The 19,775-nt window shown below is 41.8% G+C and overlaps 1 protein-coding gene across 2 annotated transcripts in view; it reads left to right on the plus strand.

Annotated features, from left to right (window-relative positions):
• The first annotated feature begins 223 nt into the window (after window positions 1-223).
• The window catches only part of AR (androgen receptor), a 170,620-nt gene continuing 151,068 nt past the window's right edge, over window positions 224-19,775 (plus strand). For both annotated transcript variants that reach the window (XM_063083972.1, XM_063083973.1), the window contains exon 1: window positions 224-1,719. In XM_063083972.1, coding sequence (XP_062940042.1) covers window positions 224-1,719 — 1,496 coding nt within the window. The remainder of the gene's footprint in view (window positions 1,720-19,775) is intronic.

Here is a 19,775-nt window from a genome sequence, read left to right on the forward strand (position 1 = left end):
GCCTAGTCGGGTAGATCGTGTCCAGCGCGTGTCTTCCTCTGCAGGAGACTTTGAGGCTATCAGAGCACTTTTTGCTCCTTCAAGTTTCTGTCTCTGGAGCTTCCCGCAGGTGGGCAACTAGCTGCAGGGACTACCGCATCTTTGCAGCCTGTTGAACTCTTCTGAGCAAAAGAAGGGGAGGTAGGGTAAGGGAATTAGATAGAAGGTTCAGCCAAGCTCAAGGATGGAGGTGCAATTAGGGCTGGGGAGGGTCTACCCCCGGCCGCCGTCCAAGACCTATAGAGGAGCTTTCCAGAATCTGTTCCAGAGCGTGCGCGAAGTGATCCAGAACCCGGGTCCCCGGCACCCTGAGGCCTCGAGCGCAGCACCTCCCGGCGCCCGTTTACAGCAGCAGCAGGAGACTAACCCCCAGCAGCAGCAGCAGCAGCAGGGTGAGAATGGCTCTCCCCAAGCCCAGAGCAGAAGCGCCACAGGTTACCTGGCCCTGCATGAGCAACAGCAGCCTTCACAACAGCAGCCAGCCCCCGAGGGCCACCTCGAGAGCGGCCGCGTCCCAGAATCTGGAGCCGCTGCGGCCGCAGGCAAGAGGCTGCCGCAGCAGCCGCCAGCACCTCCGGACGAGGATGACTCAGCTGCCCCATCCACGTTGTCCCTGTTGGGCCCTACTTTCCCGGGCTTAAGCAGCTGCCCCACCGACCTTAAAGACATCCTGAGCGAGGCCGGCACCATGCAACTCCTTCAGCAGCAGCGGCAGGAGGCGGTATCTGAAGGCAGCAGCAGCGGGAGAGCGAGGGAGGCCGCTGGGGCTCCCACCTCCTCCAAGGACAGTTACCTAGGGGGCACTTCGACCATCTCTGACAGCGCCAAGGAGTTGTGTAAGGCAGTGTCGGTGTCCATGGGCTTGGGTGTGGAGGCGTTGGAGCATCTGAGTCCTGGGGAACAGCTTCGGGGAGACTGCATGTACGCCCCACTCCTGGGAGGGCCACCCGCTATGCGTCCCACTCCCTGCGCCCCTCTGGCCGAATGCAAAGGTTCTCTGCTGGACGATAGCCCAGGCAAGGGCACAGAAGAGACTGCTGAGTATTCGGGTTACGCCAAAGGGCTAGACGGCGAGAGCCTGGGCTGCTCCGGCAGCGGCGAAGCAGGGAGCTCCGGGACACATGAGCTGCCGTCCACCCTGTCTCTCTACAAGTCCGGAGCACTGGATGAGGCAGCAGCGTACCAGAGTCGCGACTACTACAACTTTCCGCTGGCTCTGGCCGCGCCGCCGCCCCCTCCGCCACCTCACCATCCCCATGCCCGCATCAAGCTGGAGAACCCGCTGGACTACAGCAGCGCCTGGGCTGCCGCGGCGGCGCAGTGCCGCTATGGGGACCTGGCGAGCCTGCACGGCGGCGGTGCTGCGGGACCCGGCTCCAGCTCGCCCTCAGCGGCCGCCTCCTCTTCCTGGCACACTCTTTTCACAGCCGAAGAAGGCCAGTTGTATGGGCCGTGTGGCGGAGGTGGCAGCGGCGGCGCAAGCGAGGCAGGGACCGTAGCCCCTTACGGCTACGCTAGGCCACCTCAGGGGCTGGCGGGCCAGGAAGGAGACTTTCCCGCACCCGATGTGTGGTACCCCGGCGGCGTGGTAAGCAGAGTGCCCTATCCCAGTCCCAGCTGTGTAAAAAGCGAGATGAGCCCCTGGATGGAGAGCTACTCTGGACCTTACGGGGACATGCGGTAAGTTTCTCCTTTCAGAAATGTCCCCTTTCGGCCCAGGACACAGAGTCACTCTGCGTTCTGAAGTATCTGGCCGCTCCTCCTACCGCGAAACGACTGCCCGTGGCAGTCTTCGTAGCAAGACTTCTTCTTCGCAGGAAGAGCTGCCCTAAATCTGGAGCCCTCCTGGGGACTCCGTTCTGCCAAAGGTTAAACCTGAGCGCCCCAAATCCCTGCTGCGTGCTCTGGGTGCTGGTGCTTGCCTTTCTAGATTCCTTAACAACTCCCCCAGTCGCCTAGAATCCTCCCTACCTTCAGGTACTTCAGGTACCTTGGGCCCCAAACTTAAATCCGATTGCAAGTGCCACTTTCGGAGATAAAACCCTTAGGCCCTCCACTCCTTTTTCCCTCCCCTCCGCAAGGTCCCAGAACCTCGATCAGAAATACAGGCAATTTCTCCTCTTCAGGTCTGTTAGGGTTTGCCTTTCAGCCTGTTGCGGGTTAGAGGCAAAGAGACTGGCCCAAGAGATTCTCAGCCCGCCTCCTCCAAAGAGATAAAATGGAACCCCCGGTTAGGGAAAGAAAGTGGTCTCTGGATGCTGAGGGCCGCTGTGTGAAGGTGGGACCTTCCTTCCCTGGAAATAATTGGAGACTTGCTTCAGGGTTGGAGGTCAGCGGAGAGAGAATCCAACCAGGCACTTTTAGAGCAGGCAGAGGGGAACTTTCTTGGTAGAGATTGGGCAGGATTTGCCCTCACAAGTTTCTGAGCGTTGGTCGACTATGTTGGAAGTAGTCGCTTGGGTTGATTTTCTCTTTCAAAGTTTCTTTGTGGGGTTATAACAGATTCACAACCCCCTAATTCAGGTTTGCATCAGATCTATAAAGAGGACAATATTATTTTAATGAACAATTTAACTAGGCTTAAGTTGGACATACAAAAGTATTGGAAAAATATTTTTGTAAGGCATTTCCTGCTATTCCAGTGTGCTCAGAAATCTGCACTGAGGAGGCAGGAGTGGGGCTCTTCATTATATTCTTTAACTTTAAAGACATGCTTGCATTTTAAAACATGAGTTCTAACAAATTGAGTAAGAACTGTTAGTGACCTATCAGCTATAATCTTGCCCCGGAATTTCAATTATGACATGAGAAAAGTGGCAGGCAGTTTCATCTTATATATTAAAAATTCTTACTGCAGTTGTTGAGCTTCTTGAAGACCATGTTAAAGATTTTTTTTTTCCCCCAGCAAATTAAGACATTAGTTTGTCTGGTGACGGAGGGAGTATTGACTGGGGAATTAATTCCTCAGGTTGGTCTGGTGCTGATGTCTCCATGGACTTGTGTGTTATTCTGCATTTCCTAGCTATTTTCTTTTATCTGTGACTTCTCCAAAATTTCTTTGTTAGCCTTAACATCTTTGTTTGGCGACGTAAATCCAGCAATTTGTCACCTTTCTCTGTTGCTTCTGCTCTTGGAAAGTCGATAACACAATTTGGAAAAAAAAGAGGAGAATAAGATTTTGTAAAGTATTGTTTTCTTCGCTGTTTTAAAATGTTTCTTACCAGGATTTGCATTCTATTAGGTTTTTAAGGTTTAGTTTACAGGATTTTCAAAGAGTTCATTTGATATTGCCAAGTCTTTACCCAGTTAACTTATTTATTTTTACAATGCACTGAGGAGGTTATACCGTGAGATAAAAGGTCTTCATTTTATGAAGGCAGATTTACTAGGTAGGGTTAATTTTTTTTTTCCCTAGGGTTGTCACTAGAAAGTGGAGCCCCTCTTCTGCTATAAACTGTTCTGGGGGGGATGTCTGAGGTGCTTTTTGACCTACCGTAATGCTAAGTGCTAAACTCAGTCACTGCAACCTTCCATCTTCTGCATGCCTATCCCCCTCACCCCCTGCCAACTTACTCACTCACTAGGGAGGAAACTAATGACTCCACATACTTGTTAAGGGATGTGTTTCTTCGAAGACAGAACTTAAAATTTTCAGGAAGTGTCTATACAAGACAAAAAGTTCTTCTCATCAGGTGTGCAGCAAACTTGGTGATTTTATTCCAGGTCTTAACGGAAAAACTTCTTTATTAGGAAGACCATCATACCTTGATGCCTCTTTAACACTCTGTTTAAATTAATGACCTCAATTAGTAAGAATTTATCAGTATCCAAAGAAAATACAAGATTATTTGATCTTTCTTGGCTTATGATTGCTGCACTGGTTATGAGGAGTCTAGTGAAAAAGAAAACTGGTGTTCCTGTCTCACAGGTTGGCAAAGAATTTTCATTTCTAGGATATAGAAAATCCTTGAGTCAGTTTACTGAAAATTAATCAATTTTCTCAGAATGCAACCAATCCCCAATCTAAAAATTGATATATTTTCTTTCTTACTTTTTTTTTCCTCTCTCACTTTGCAGGAGCACAATTTGGTGAAAGGGGAGGGGTTTTTAAGTGAAAGCCAGAAGTCTCTCTCTCTGTATTGCATACATTAGTTGCCAACTTTGAGTTAAAAATCTCAGAATTCTAGAGGCCTCTGGTAACCTGTTGGGTTTCTCCCTTTCCCAGTTGTGTGTGTGTGTTTATGCCCATGGGTTAATTGTGTGGAGGGATTTTTTTTTTAACTTTAGTAACATCTGCAATAACTATGTTCTTACACATCTACCATGTTTCTGCAGAGAGAAAGAGAGAGGCTGAAGGGCTGAAGGTGGTCCTTTAAAAATTTTTTTAACTTAATTTAGCATGTGGTTTGAGCAGAGGAATAATAAAAAGTGATGGGGCTTGTGTGCAACCCTGATGATATTTTATAGAGCTGTCTTCTCTCAGAGATCAAACAAGACTACAACTTCACTAATTGACCACTGGCCCACTTAACAGAAGTAGGGCCCCTTGTATCCCAGCAAGCAGCACAATAATATGGCAAACATTTATTATTGGAAGTTGGGGCCCAAGGGAGCCTGTACAGGAATCAGAGTTGGGGTTTAGAGAAATTATCCAGATACAAAAAGAACATTTTAATTTTTCTCTTGGTGTTTGTTCTGGTCTCCATAATTGGTAGTATTTTAGTAGTGCCTTGAGATTGGTGAGTCCTGCCTTTATCTATTTATTTATATATTTTTTTCGCAATAAGGCATTTTAAGTCCTTCCCCTTTCCATCTCTTCTCTCTTCCCCAGTTACATGCAATTTTTTTTTTTTTTTTTTTTTTTTTTTTTGACTATCTTACAAGGAGCGGGTTATCTGTTTTGTGAAGAAATTTTGCTTTGGGACCAAGTCATACTGATGCTTTCTGTCCGTAGGCTTTGAGGGTCAGTATGTTGGGAAGAAGCATCTTTTCTCTGTGGTCAGCAAATATCTGGCGAGTTCTGTCTGGGTCCCAATAGCCAGAACCTAAGGACCAAATAGCCACAGTGGGTGGCACCTCATTTGGAAGTATCCACAGAATGTAGCGATGGAAGGCCCCCTCTTTCTTGTCCACAGAGTATTCTCTCTCAGCTCAGCCAAAGGTTAACGGCGGTGAGAGAGATTTTCGAAGAAGCTTGCAGCTTTCCAATTGCAGGGTCACTTTGGAGTGTTTTCTTAACAGCGCTAATTTTACCTCATCAGACTTTCGTTCTTTGAGCCGTAAACTTTGAAATAACATATTGAATCTGCTGGCGCACTTAATTTTCTTTGTTAAGTGTTTTTCTTCCTCGTAGTAATTTTCTCGTCTGGTGTAGATGTTCTCATTAAAAAAAAAAGACTTATTTGGTCTCTTGACTCGTACGTGTACTGTGTCTGCTTTTGGTGGGATTATGTGAGTTGGAATTAGGGATATGAACAATTTTATTATTGTTATTTTTAATGATGATAAAGGCCAACAGCTTCATTCGGAACACTGCTTATGCAGGGAGCAGAATGCGGGCTGGGTGTGGCAAAGCAAGGGGCTTATTTTATAGCTAAACCTGAAATCATGATTCTGAAAAATAAAAAGCAAACAAAAATCAAGTTTTATGAGGTTGGTTGGAGAGGGAAGAAGAAATCTCTCCCCACCCCCCACCTCCACCATTTTCTCTTTGTCTGCAGCTTCCTCAAGTGCCGCCTGTCCCTGGTTTTCTTTTATTCCACTCCTTTCATGCTTTTGACATTGAAATATAGACTTTTCTACTTCTCAGGATGTTTTCCTCATTACACCTGTGGCATGCTGCTGGAGAATTTCTTTTTTAAAAAAAATCTGGAGAGTAACAGATCAAATCAACCCAAGCATCTCTCTCTTAAGACTAGATGGCATGAGGGGATTGCAAAACGAATAGCCAGGCTTTTTTAACTTGAGGTTAGAGCCTGATTCAACAGTTGCTGAGGGAGCTAAGCTAGATGGCTTGAGGACTTGGCAATTTAATGAAGTATTTTGTCAGCTGCTGTCCCCATCTCTCTCTTGATCTCTGTCTCTTTCCATCTACTCGCCCTGTTGGCAACCTTCTTTGAAAGCCTGAGAATAACTCGACCCTCTCCCTTCCCTGACAGCTCTATCTGGGTCAGGCCTCAACAGTGCTGTCACAAGCAGTACCTAATCTACATATATGGGTGCTCGCTGAAAGTGTCAGCTGAGCTAATCTGCTTAGGCTACATGTAAGTTAATCATTTGAAAACAAAGAAAGATATTAAAGAAATTATTCTACCTCAGACTTCCTCTGCCAGCATTCTACCAAGTTCTGGAATGTTAAATTCGGAGTAAGTTATCCTCATCCTAAAACCAGAGCTGACTTTTTTTTAATTGTTTGCAAAGTTCTGTACAGTTGCCCTTCTCATTGGTTGCCCTTCCTCATATGGAAGAGAATGATGAGATCTCATATTTACATAGCACCTTTTTCAAAGAAAAGACCCGGTGTTTTTTATTTTATTCACTAGCACTCATGTAGGTTTGAGGTGCTTAGTTGAGGGGGTAGAAATAGTTGCATGTTCTGTACAGTGTGGGGAAACCTCTGTAGGGCAGCACTCCCCAGCTTTTTCTTTTTGAAGCTGCCCACCTGACAGATAATGCTTTAGATTGTTGCTCAGTAAGGGCTACTTTCAGTGGCTGCTGTGTAAAGATGATAGTCCTCAAATTATTGTTTCCATACTCGTGGGTAATGTCACTCCTTCTCTCTCATGCCTATTCTTGCTGCCAACCTACAAGCCACACCAAGGTTGAGGATGGTTCATCTAGATAAATTTATAGCATTTAAGTGCTGGTCACTTGAGAATGCTGTCAATTTAGATCACGTAGTACCTGAGTTTTAGTTTTCATTCAATTTAATCACCCCAAAAAGAAACCCAGTGCCCCTTAGCAGTCACTCCCCTACATTCACCCAGTCCTGAACAACCACTAATCTACTTTTTGTCTTTATGGATTTACTTGTTCTAACATTTTATATGAATGGAGTCATGCAATATATGATCTTTTGTGAATAGGTTCTTTTATGTAGAATAATGTTTTCAAGGTTCATCCATGTTAAAGCACATATCAATACTTTATTATTTTTATAGTTGCATAATGTTCCATTATATGGATATACCACATTTTATCTATCCATTCATCAGTTGATGGACATTAGGGTTGTTTCTACCTTTTGGCTATTATGAATAATACTTCTGTGAACATTCATGTACAAGTTTTTTTGTGGACATGTGTTTTTAGTTCTTTGGTGTAAACACAAATGAGTGAAATTTCTGGGTTGTATGGTACATGTGTTTAACGTTTTGAGGAACTGCCCAACTGTTTTCAAAAGTGACTGCACCATTTTACAATCCCACCAGCAATGTACGAGGGTTCCATTTTCTCCACATCCTTGCCAGCACTTGTTATCTGTCTTTTTAATTGTACCCATCCTAGTGGGTGAAGTGGTGTCTCATTGTGGTTTTGATTTGCATTTCCCTAATGGCTAATAATGTTTAGCATCTTTTTATGTGATTTTTGGCTGTTTGTATACCTTCTTTGGAGAAATGTTCAGATCCTTTGTTCATTTTTTAGTTGAGTTATTTTTCTTTTTTATTATTGAGCTGTAAGATTTATAATATTCTGGATACAAGTCCTTTAACAGATTATGATTTGTGAATTTTTCTCCTATTCTGTGGGTTGTCTTCTCATTTTCTTTATGGTATCCACTGAAGCACATAAGTTTTTAAGTTTGATGAAGTCCAATTTATCTATTTTTTTCTTTCTTTTTCGGCTTATGATTTTGGTGTCATATCCAAGAAGTCGTTGCCTAATCCAATGTCACAAAGATTTACACCTGTGTCTTTTTCTAAGAGTTTGATAGTCTCAGCTGTTTACATTTAGGTCTTTGATCAATTTCGATTTGATGTTTATATGTTATGTGAGGTGGGTGTTCAACTTCATTCTTTTGCATGTAGATAACTAGTCATCGTGGCGTATTTGTTGAATCTTTCCCTATTTAACTGTCTTAGCACCCTTTGTGTAAAATCATTTGACTCTAAATGTGAGGGTGTATTTCTGGACTCTTAACTATGTTTCATTGGTTTATATATCTATCTTTATGCCAGTACCGCACTGTCTTGATTATAGTAGGTTTTTAGTAAGTTTTGAAATAAGGAAGTGTGAGTCTTCCAAGTTCGTTCTTTATTTTTCAAGATTGTTTTGGCTATTGTGGGTCCCTTGAGTTTTCATATGAGTTGGGATCAGCTTGTGAATTTCTACAAAGAAGTCAGCTGGGATTCTGATAGGGACTGTGTTGAATCTGTAGATCAATTTGGGGAATATTGCCATGAATGTGGGATGTCTTTTCATTTATTTAGGTCTTCTTTACTTTTCTCAACAATGTTTTGTAGTTTTCATAGCATAAATTTTGTGCCTTTTTTGTTAAATTTATTCCTAAGTATTTTATTTTCTTGACTCTATAATGAATGACATTATTTTCTTGCTTTACTTTTCAGATTGTTCATTGCCAGTGTATAAAAAATATAATTGATTTTTGCATATTGATTTTGTATCCTGCAATCTTGCTGAAAATACTTGAGTTATTAATATCCCTGAGAGTTAAGGGGTTTCTGCTGCTGCCCTGAAAATTAAAGCATATTTCATTTCATCCTGTATGAAGGCTGCATAGGAATACTGTTCTCAGTTTTACTCATCTGTGAATTGGAACTGGTAATTCCATCCCCTTCCTGAACGGGAGAATGTTTCTAAATTTTCAGCTCTTTAGAGAACAGCAGGAAAGAAGCCTAATAAAGTTTTTTTTTTTTTCTTTTTGTAGAATTTGGATTTGGGAACTATTAGCAAGTGGATGAGGAATAGTAATTATTTCTCTATAGAAAATGAACATGAAGAGGTAACACATGAAAACTATGCCACAGAAATCACCAGCTATACTTGGCTTATGTTTAGGTTTGTTTAAGTAGATGAAATCATAATTTTATGTTTTTATATGTTGTCCTTTAGATAAAGTAAATACCACTGCTTCTTCTGATATGCATTTCTAAATGGGGAAATAGTTCATTTACTTTCACATAATTTAGGTTTCTTTTCAGGGATGTACTCCAAAGCCACGAAGCAAAGATATAATTCACCTATACAGGGACTGAACTTTGGCTTTGTTAACACTCTAGGCTAGGGGACAAAGCTAATCAGCTACAGCTGTAATGTCCTGATCATGGTAAGTGAACTGCAGGCCACCAACAAGAGGTCCTATTGTGACCTAATAGCTGGCTTTAGAGATTACCCTAATAAAGTGATTTTTAAAAAAGAATCTGTCAATCAGCCACTTTTCATTAAGCATCTACTATGTGCCCAGTGTATGCTAGGAGGAGATCAGGGAAAGAGTACGCAATTCCTAAAAAAATCTTGTGGTGACTGCTTTTAAGCAGCTTTTAGCCATTAAAAAAAAAAAAAAAGGGCAGCACCATAATGCCAGTATGATGAGATGCTGGATTGTATGGTACAGATTTTTTTAAATGTAAGAATGTAGGCATTCAAAAAAGAAATGGATCAACATAAGTTGAATTGATCAATATTACTCATGGCTGCCTCTAATCCCTTATGGAAGTAGGTGGGGGCATGACTGAACACAAGCAGTAGGTTATAGGTCCTGATGGATATTTCAAACAACAGGAGGTGGTACCTCTGGAAAGACAATGAGGAGTAAACTGGAGCAAGGGGTTGAAACCTGTTACTGTTTATTCAACAGTGCCACCCCAGTCAAGTTAGTAACTAGTTTCTTCCTCAATTTTTTGGCTATGTTATTGCACTTGCTGGGAATATGTTTTCATGTCTTTGGACAAATCTGTCAAATAAGAGAAATGAGTTAAAATTGAGGGTGATTAATGGGTCTGAGTTCGGCGTGAGAGCCAATGAAGGTGCTCAGTGTTGTAGTCAGATCAAAAATTATTTTTCTTCACCTAAAAAAAAAAAAAAAAAAAATTATTTTTCTGCTCTCAAGGTTTCCATTGATCCTGGTGGCTTGCTTTGAGGTTCTGTATAAATAGAGTTTTAGGGTGTTGGTTTAGGGATGGAAGCCATAATCACAAATCAGACAATTCTGTGAGTAATGGGTGCATGACAATATTTTCTTATAAAGGCTTTGCTGAATTGGAAGATGTAGCTTTGTGAAATGGCCCACCCCCTAATCATGGGCTCTGTTCTCTGCAGGTTTAGTAGATTCCTTGCTTGTGGAAGTGTAGTCCCACTATCTGGCCACTAGGGGGACGGCAAGTGTCCTGCAGCAGGATTTCCCTGGCAGTGGTCAGCCGCCTTTGGTGGTTTCAACACACAGCCAAGGCCCTATCACAGGATAACTTGAACCAGAACCACCTAGCTCCAGACAATAAATATGCTACCGTGGTACTTAGTATTTCATCTGCAATGTTCTTTCCAGAAGTGCCAAACATTTTTAGTAACACTATTTCACTCTTTGATACCATTTTCTGCATGTGGAGCAGGAAACAGAGACATTAGATATATTCCAGTAGCACTTTACAGCTTACAAAGAAGTTTTATATTCCATTATTGCATGTCATTCTCATTTCTGCCCTGTACAAGTAGCCAGGGCTTAGAGTATTATAATACTATTTATACTATTATAGTAATGTTATTTCTGTTGTACTCAGAGAGGTTAGGTAACATGCTTGCAGTCAAACAGCTTCAAAGTGTCAGAGCTGGGATGTCAGTCCCACTCTTTCTTCCCCAAATCCTGTGTTTCTGCATTTATCCCACAGCTTTTTTTTACCTCATAGACAAGAAAGAGGAGATTCGGGGAGGCAAAGGAGCCAGAAGTGGTATCAATAGTAGAAACTGGTGAAACTCTTAAGGATTCTAGATCTCTTACCCACCCACCAGACTGATGGATTGAGTTGTGTGGTAGTAACTGCCATCCTACTTTCCAGACAAATACTTATTGAGCATTTACTATATGCCAAATTCTGTACTATGCACTGATGATGTAGCAATGAATAAGGCAGACAAAATCCCTCATTGGCATTGATAGTTTAGTGAAGGGAGACATGTAGAATATATCAGAGGGTGTTAAGTGTCATGAAGAATAACTTGGAGTGTGGGGCATAAAGATAGGACGGAGGGTCTACTGTATATTTGATGGTCAGGGAAGGCCCTACTGAGAAACTAACATTTGAGCAAAGACCTGAAGGAAATGAGGAAGTGAGCTGTATGGATATCTGGGGTTAGAATATTCTAGACGCAGGGAACCACAGGCACAAAGGGCCTGAGGCAGGAGCATACGTGGTGTGATGAAGAACAGCAAGGACATCCATATGACTGATTTAAGTAAGTGGGAAGAGAAAGGAGATGCGATCAGAGTTAATGAGGGGCATCACAAGTCATTTTTAGGACTTTGGTTTTTACTCTGAGATGGGGAGCATTGGAAGGTTTTGAGTAACACGGTCTGACATACTTCAACAGGAGTCGTTCTCTTCATAACATCTATCACTCTCTGATGTATTATACATTTATTTGTTTATTTACTGTCTGTGTGGGGAAGAGACTTGGGAGCAAGAAGGAAGCAGGGAGACGAGGCTACTGCAGTGATCCAGGTGAGACATGATGGTGGCTCAGACTAAAGTGGTACTGGTGGAGGAGAGAAGTGGTGGCTGGATTTTAGATGTGTTTTGATGATAGAGCCAATAGCATTTACTGACAGATTGGATATTCATTGTAAAAGAAAGAGAGGAGAGAGAGAGAGAGAGAGAGCGAGAGAGAGAGAAAGAGAGAGAGGAGAAACAATGATGATAGCCAAATTTTTGGTCTGAGCAACTGGAGAAATGAGATTGCCCTTTACTGAGATAGTAAGCATGTATGTACTGAGTTGTATGTAGAACAGGTGCATGGGGCAGGGTGGGAATGAAGAGTTTGATTTGGGGCATATAAAGTTTTAGTTATTTGGTGAACATCTTGATGACTCCTTCTCAGTTAGTTTTCGTTCCATGTTCTTAGCTTTTCTGCTCTTCAAGGAGATTAAAGAGGACCTTAGCGATCACTTAGTCCATCAGTGCTCTTTCCCCTCTTCTCTTTTACTTTATAGAAGCCTAGAGAAGGGTAGGGACTTGTCCAAGGTGAAACAACAAGGTGGCAATAGAAGTAGGGCACTAACTCAGTTCTCTTGGATTTCAGCTCAGTGGTTCTTTTCTCAGTGTTATTCTGAGGCCTCATTTGGGGGACAAAGTGAACCTTTTTTTCTTGCACAAACCTTAAACCAGGCAATTAAACAAAAAAGTGAACTAAAAACTGTAAAACCACACAAATTGGCTGCTGCCCTCGATCAAACTGAAATATTACTTTGTTTTTACTGAACCACATACCAAAATAATTTATCCCTGAAAAACACAGTAAGCAGACTTTTCAAGGCTACTGAGCTTTTATCAAAGCTGGAGCCTACAGGGAACCTGAACAGAAATGGCCTGAAATTGTAGGATATTAGAGTTCATGGAACCCAAGAGACTATCTTGCCCAGCTAGCTCTTTTTATAGGTGAGGTGCCTGAGGAAAGAGTCTTGGCCAGGGTCACACAAGAAGCTAGTTAGTGCCTGAGCCTAGTCAGAACCTGTTCTGAAGTTTAGCTGTTTGCTTCTTCCTTGCAAACATCTATATTGGAAAAGTGATTTCATACACTCAGAACAAAGAATTATAATAGTAGCGATAATAATGCTCACACTTACTGAGTGTTTGCTGTGTGCCAAACTTTGGCACCTTACATAGATGAATTCATTTAATTCTCACGTCAACCTTCCAAAGTAAGCCCATAGAGGTTAAGTAACTTGCCCAAGGGTCACACAGCTTGGAAGTAGCAGAATTTGTGTGCACTCCAGGAAGTCTGGCTTATAACCAATAGGTTCTAACCACTGTGATATTGAACAGGGTGAACTCTTTTCTGGGGACACCGTTACCCTTCCAGGTTCAGAGTTCCCCATCAGAGATGACCCCACAGTGTCTGGGAAAAGCCAAGGTGGAGGCTTTGGGAATTAGGGTGGTAAAGGGATGTGTTGTTTCCCAAAGCCTTCTCAGTCATTCCCTCTACCTGAGTTCAGATCTTTATCATTTGCCTGGATTAGTAGCTTCATGTTCTCTCTCTCCAACTCTCTCTGCTACTCTCTAATTCATATTGTATTCATGCCACCAGACCTTCCCAAAGTTTAGCTCCAATTTTATCAGTATTCTGCTTTAAACATCCTTTAGTCTATAAGCTCCTTGAGGCCTGTTGGAGCCCTAATTTATTCCCCTATTCTCAGTACTTAACACAGAGGAAGCCTTGCTGAATAGTTATGTAATGCACAATTAAAATTTTAGCTCCTTTCCATGCGCTTATATGTTAAAGTCCAAAGTCTTTAAGTCTGATGTTCAAGTCTCTTTATGATCTCGCTTATTTTTCCAGCTTGAAGTCCTTTACAAAAGTCTTTAAAAAGTCCCTTGCAAAAGTCTTAAAATCCAGCCAAGTGGATCTAGTCACTGTCACTTTAAACTGTCTTCACTCCTTTATTCTTTGAACTTGTTGTTTTTCTTATTATCCCTTTGGCCTTTTCCTATTATCCTTTTTCCTATTATCCCTTTTCCTATTATCCCTATTCTTATTATCCCTTTGGCTTCTAAAGCTATTCCAATTTTAATACTATCTGTTCTTTTAAGCTTAGCTCAAATATAGCCTGCTAACGAATGAATGTTCTCATCCCTCCAATCCAAGGGAAGTGATCTCTATGACATGATATGGTTAAAAGAATGTTGGCTTCAGTTTCCTCATCTGTAATCAGGGCTAGAAATCTCTAGCTTATATGATTGGGGGGGTGGAGAGGATCAAATGAGACAACGGATGTTAGGCACAAGCCAAGAGCCAGTGTTTAATACCTTTTAGATTTATCCCTTTCTTCCCTCTCCAATAGCATGTAGTCCCTTAAATTATGATTATTTACGTGTATGTCTGAGACATCCTTTTAAATATCTTTCTGTTTTAGGGCAAAGATTTTTTCTTGGATATCTCTGTATAAGATCTCCAAAACACATAGCTTAGAGTGCGTTCCATAGTATTTATTTATTAAGTGATTCTGAGTCAACAGTATTAAATGACTGCCAAAAACAACTGATGGATCATAAGGTCCATTAATAGATATATGGGATTCAGAATAAAGGAGGTAATTGTCCTGCTCTGTTAAATTCTGGTCAGCCATATTTGCAATGTGGTGTTCAACTGCAGTATTCATGTGGCATCTCCTTTTATAAAGCATAGAGGAGCTGAGATGCTGGGTTATAACCATAGTTATATGGTAAGGGCAGCAAGGAGCAGTGGACATATTGTCTCAATATATCTGAAGGATAGTCATGGAATAAAGAAGTTAGATGTTTTTCTGTAGTACCCCAAAGGACAAAACCAATCAGGGCAGATTGCAGTTCAGTAAAAGAAAAATATTTTCTCAGAATAGTTTTACCCTACATCAGAATTTGCCAGCATGGACCAGATGAGTTTTGTTAGGCCTATAAAATGTGCCTTTGTGTGTGTGTATTTATTGAATTACTTGCTAACATTTCACATAAAAATTCAGATTTCCACTTTTGGGAATGAAGATCTGGCAATGCTGGGCCTTCATTCCTGTGTGACAATGACCAGCTGAAGGTGAAAAGCAGCTGCTCCTCTGGATGGAGCATATGCTTTCCAGTTTGCCCAGGTACCAGTAACCTGCTTTATTCACTTAAGTTACCTGCTTGACTCTTCCAGGCACTTGAGTTTGCTTCCCCTGTCAGATCAGGGATCTAGGCAAATCTTGAGACCTTCCTTACTCCAAGGGCTTTTGCTCCTCATATAGGAGGAGCTAAAGAAAAGTACAAGGGGCCCCACAATCAGATCAGACCTGGCTTTTAATTCTGGCACAGTCATTTACCATCTGTATGCCCTTGGGTGAATAACTTAACCTCTTTGAGCCTCAAGTTCTTCTTCATCTGTAGAACGCTCTTTTTACAGTGTTATTGTGAAAACTAAATAAAACAACTTAAGTAAAGGGCATGGCACTTAGTAGGTGCTGAAGTATTAGTTCCCATATTCTTATTTATCACATCCTATCTATCTGTCTAGTGGCCGGTTCATATAAGAAGTAAATTCATTGTCACTGAAAGCATTCAAGAAGAGGCTAGACCTGTTGGGAACCAAATATAGGGCAGAGGTTTGAACTCACAGTAGATGATTTCTATAGTTACTTCCTAACAGTTTAAAAGCATATTAATGACTCCAGAATACCCATCTGTATAATTTTAGACATACCTTGTGTAGTTAAGGATTTTTCATAAATATCAGAGAGGCTGAAGGGCTTTTGGAAAAGAAGCTGAGATCGGGGCTAAAATATAATGTGTTGACTGACTTTCAGGCAAAGGTTTTGGAATCTGACAGAGTTTGTTTTAAATCCTGGGTCTGACTCTTAATAGCTGTGAATTCAGGGCCACTTCATCTCTCCATGTTTCAGTTTCCTGATTTCTAAAATGAAGATTCTAATACTTCCCTCACTGGGATTTTGTGAAGATAAGTGATAGAATGAATGTAAAACATCTAGCCCAGTGCCTGGCCCATAGTAAAGGCTTGATAAATGGTACTTACCATCATCATCATCATCATCATCATCATCATCATTGTTATTATTATATCAGACAAGCAGAACTTGGGAGAATGCTAGACTCTGGCTGAAGTGCGTGGACTTTTCCCCAGGCCACTGTTGCCCAGCCCTCCCTTCCACAAAACTCCAAGTCTCGAAAATGCCTTGGCTGGAATGTAAGAGTGAGGTCATTGCAGATAGCGGGGAGTGTGATTTGCTTTGGTAATGCAAGTGATTATGTTACTTGCCTCAGCCCAGCTGCAGTCTTTTACTAGTTGATGCTTGCTTCAAAGTGCAAGACTGAGTTGGTCTGAGGAGAGAAAGAGAAAGTAAGAAGACCCCTCTTCTCAGCCAGAGGTCATGGTCCTTTACAGGGAACAAAATGACCCAGTGTAATATCTGGGCCCTTGGTGAGTTTGGGGACCCTGCATTTAAAGCAGTCACTCCATTGCACACACTGGTCCCCTTCCCTCACAGAATCACTGGACGGGAATTTCCTTGACTCCTTCCGTGGCCTGGAACCATTTTCCATCTCATCCTTGTGATCCACACAGCTGGCAAATGGCAGACAGCAGAGCAAAAACAAACCTCAGCATAGAGAGAAAACTTCACAGCTCTCAGTAGTGCTGAATTTGCTTGGAAACCTCATGTTAACAAAGGACCTTCCTGACCACCTCTCAACACCCCAAACATTAAACCTTTTTTTTTTTTTTTTTTTGGAACTGCAAGCTGTGTTTCAGACCAGCTCCTTGCCTGGACGTATTTAAAGATCTGCTGAGTCATTTAAGGGCAGGCTGGCAGATCTCAAGAGGCAAGGGCTATACTACGGTATAGTAAGTTGAGAGGTGAAATCTGTTTGATTTTCTCCCATGGGGAAGAAGAAAATGACCTGCTTCTAGCCCCCATGATTCTAGAAAGCATCTCTTAAACTTTTTATTCTATCACTTTTGGACTCCTCAGTTTATAAAGGAGTAAGGGTGAGAGAGAGGGAGCACTTTTACCAGTGGGTCTGCTGTCTGAAATTGCAATACCCTGCTGTCGGTAGCTGACTGTAAAGTGCAAGTGTCAGCTAGGTGTGTTCATTTCTCTCTTTCCTTTTCAGTTTCTGGTTATGTGCATTGTTACCATGGCACAAGTCAGTTACTAGAAAGCAATATGTATTTATTTCTACTTTATTCTTTACTGTACCTCTCAATTTATGAGTGAAGAAATTAGCAGTTGGCAAGTGTTCATTGTAGGTGAACATTGGGCTTTCCTTAGAGCCAGTTGTCCCCCTGGTTTTCATCCTGTAAACCTACAGTCCTGAAAGTTAGCAAAACCCAGAGTTTTTCCTTGGTCCTGGACTCTTTGAATCCTGTTCCACAGGAACCCAAGCTCCTTTTTCTTTCAAGGAAATTGCCCTGCTCTTTGTCTGCCCACTGCTGCATTCCTCTATCTACTTCCTCCAACTCTAGTTCTTCAGTATGTCTCCCATGCTTGGCACAGTCTCCCACTCCACTTCCACCATGCCGTCTCATTGCCATCAAAACCTTCCTCACAACCCCTCATTTTGCTGAAACCACCTCTGGGCAGAGGAGTCAGAGTGGATCCAAAAAATATGCTTCTTGAATGGCATATTAAAAAGTAACACTGACTTGTTCAGGCAGCCATGCCCAGGCCCTAGAAGAAATCAGGTAAGCTAAAAGTTGCTTGGAGCTGGCAGGAGATCTAGTTCTCTGCCTTCCTTCCCTTTTTGCATTCAGTTTTTAGATGATTTTCAGAGGATCTAGTGGCTGGCTTTGCTATGAGAAATGATGGAAGACTGGAAAATGGGAGCAAAGCCACTGAACATGTTTGAGACTAAATTATTACAATCCCTAGGAAGTATAAAGTGCTTGGAAGTCCACCAGGTACTTTCAGGCACATTATCTCTTTTGTTTCTCAAAATTAACTTGGAGGTAGGCACAGCACGGATCAACATTTCCAGTTTACAGACGAGGAAACTGAAACTGGAGACAATTAAAGGACATTCCAAGGTAACTCTAACAATAAGTGGCAGAACCAGGATTTGGACCATGAATTTTTGATTGAAGCTTCAATGTTTTTCAAGCTCACTGAGCTTTTGCTTTTGAATAAATAAATGAATGAATACATATGTGATTTGGAACATTACTTCCAACTTTTAGTTATGGACTTGTTCCATCCCTTGTGAATCATCTTTTTAATTCTCAGTTGTATCAGTTGGTTAAATGTTGAACATTTCATTCATTAATTTACCAATTAATTATTTTATTCATCAGTACATTTCCTGAGTGCCAATGTTGTACCAAACCCTGTGCTGGATTCTGAGGATACAAAAAGAAATAAAACACTATTTCAGACCTCAAAAATCTCATAGACTGGATACTGATATTTCAGTAGTAAACATATGAGCAGTTGCTTACGAAATGCCATTAGCAAAATGTTAAGTTATATCCCTCATGCACGGTGAGTATGGTCATCCTTAAAATGGGGATGTCTTTTATTTGGGGTACATGAAGATGAATCCTTATGAGTAACTGTATTTTAATCTAATCTTGTCTTCCTACGAACAGAAGTAAAATGTTTTAGCCTGTGTGTGTATATATGTGAAGGTTGGGCGTGTGACTGTGGATGGGAACTAGGGGCTGCTAAGATGTATGGGGAACTTAGATTATCCTGGTGAGTTCTCACCCTCTTTGTATATATTGTATAGAGGATGGGGGTGGCAAAGATTGTTGTGTAAGGGCTGATTTTAGATTTTTTCCAAGTAAGTGGTCAGCAGACTTGGAGCATCATCATTCCACTTGCTTTACAAACCTGACACTCAAGGCTCTGTCCTAGCACAGGCAAACTGTTTCTGGAGTATTCACCTCTAAGTGCTAGGTGCTGTGTTAGATGTTGTCTCTCTTTTTTGTTGTTTAATCTGTACCCTTATCCTAGGTAGTTCTTATTAGTTTCACTTTATAGATGAGAAGTTGAACTTCAGAGAAGTTAGTGACTTGTTCAAGGTCACACAGTGAGTAGCTTAGTGGATTTGGGATTTGTATTTTGACTTTTTGTCCTGTGGCCTCACTGCTGTTTTCACTATTCCACACCACTTCAGCTTTATTTTTCATAGAGGCCATTAAATGTACCTTCCATTAGCCAAAGCCTCTTGCCACCCTTCAGCATTACTCTTCTCTAGCATGTTCTTAATAATCCTCCAAAAAGGTTTTACGGCCTTCCTGGGTACTGTGGTCAAGTCTTAATAAAGGATCTTAAGTGCCTTGGTTAACTGCAAAATGGAAAATCAAAGTCACAACTAGTTCGAGAAAAATAAGTTTGGGATACGAACTTCCTGAGCAACTTATCATCTCTTTTTTGCTTCCTCAGCTTCATAAACTTACCCACAATCTTCCCTGAGGACTAGGATTAATGGTGATGATGGTGAAAGGCTTCCTTCCTTTCCTTTCCAAGAGTCCTCTAGCCAAGTGCCACACTTTCTCCTGCTTCCCTATTCTCTGTGCAGAGATGGAGGTGAGAGCTAGGTAGGAGTTCCTTTCAGCCCTGAGTTCACACCAGGGCTTTCTTTCCCTCTGGCTGGACTGAGGTAGGAGGAGAAGTTAAATGGCTATCAAGAGGACCATGACTAAAGAAGAAGACTGAGGTACTTGACAGAGCAGTAGACCTATGCTTAAGACACCAGGGTTTGGGTCCGGACTTTGTGGGTTACTATCTGTGTAACCTTGGGCAAGTCAACAGTTCTTAGTCAGAATTTCCTCACCTATAGATTGGAACACAAATTCTAATTTTATATATGAAATATTAAGTCCGCAAGTATTCTGTGCACTCGGAAAGAGCTTTATATATTTTCAGTATAGCTGTTTTTATCATCACAAAGTAAATGCTATACTTCAGTGATGAAACCTTGTCCTGTTTTTCCTAAAACCTAAGTGTATATGGTTTAAGGGGTGGGTCTTGCCCCTGTACCAGCCACTTTATTATTGTAGTAACTATGGGCCGAGGGTAGTGTGTGTCCTGCTTCATCACT

This window comes from Cynocephalus volans, chromosome X (assembly GCF_027409185.1).
Source record: "Cynocephalus volans isolate mCynVol1 chromosome X, mCynVol1.pri, whole genome shotgun sequence".
Taxonomy (NCBI): Eukaryota; Metazoa; Chordata; class Mammalia; order Dermoptera; family Cynocephalidae; genus Cynocephalus; species Cynocephalus volans.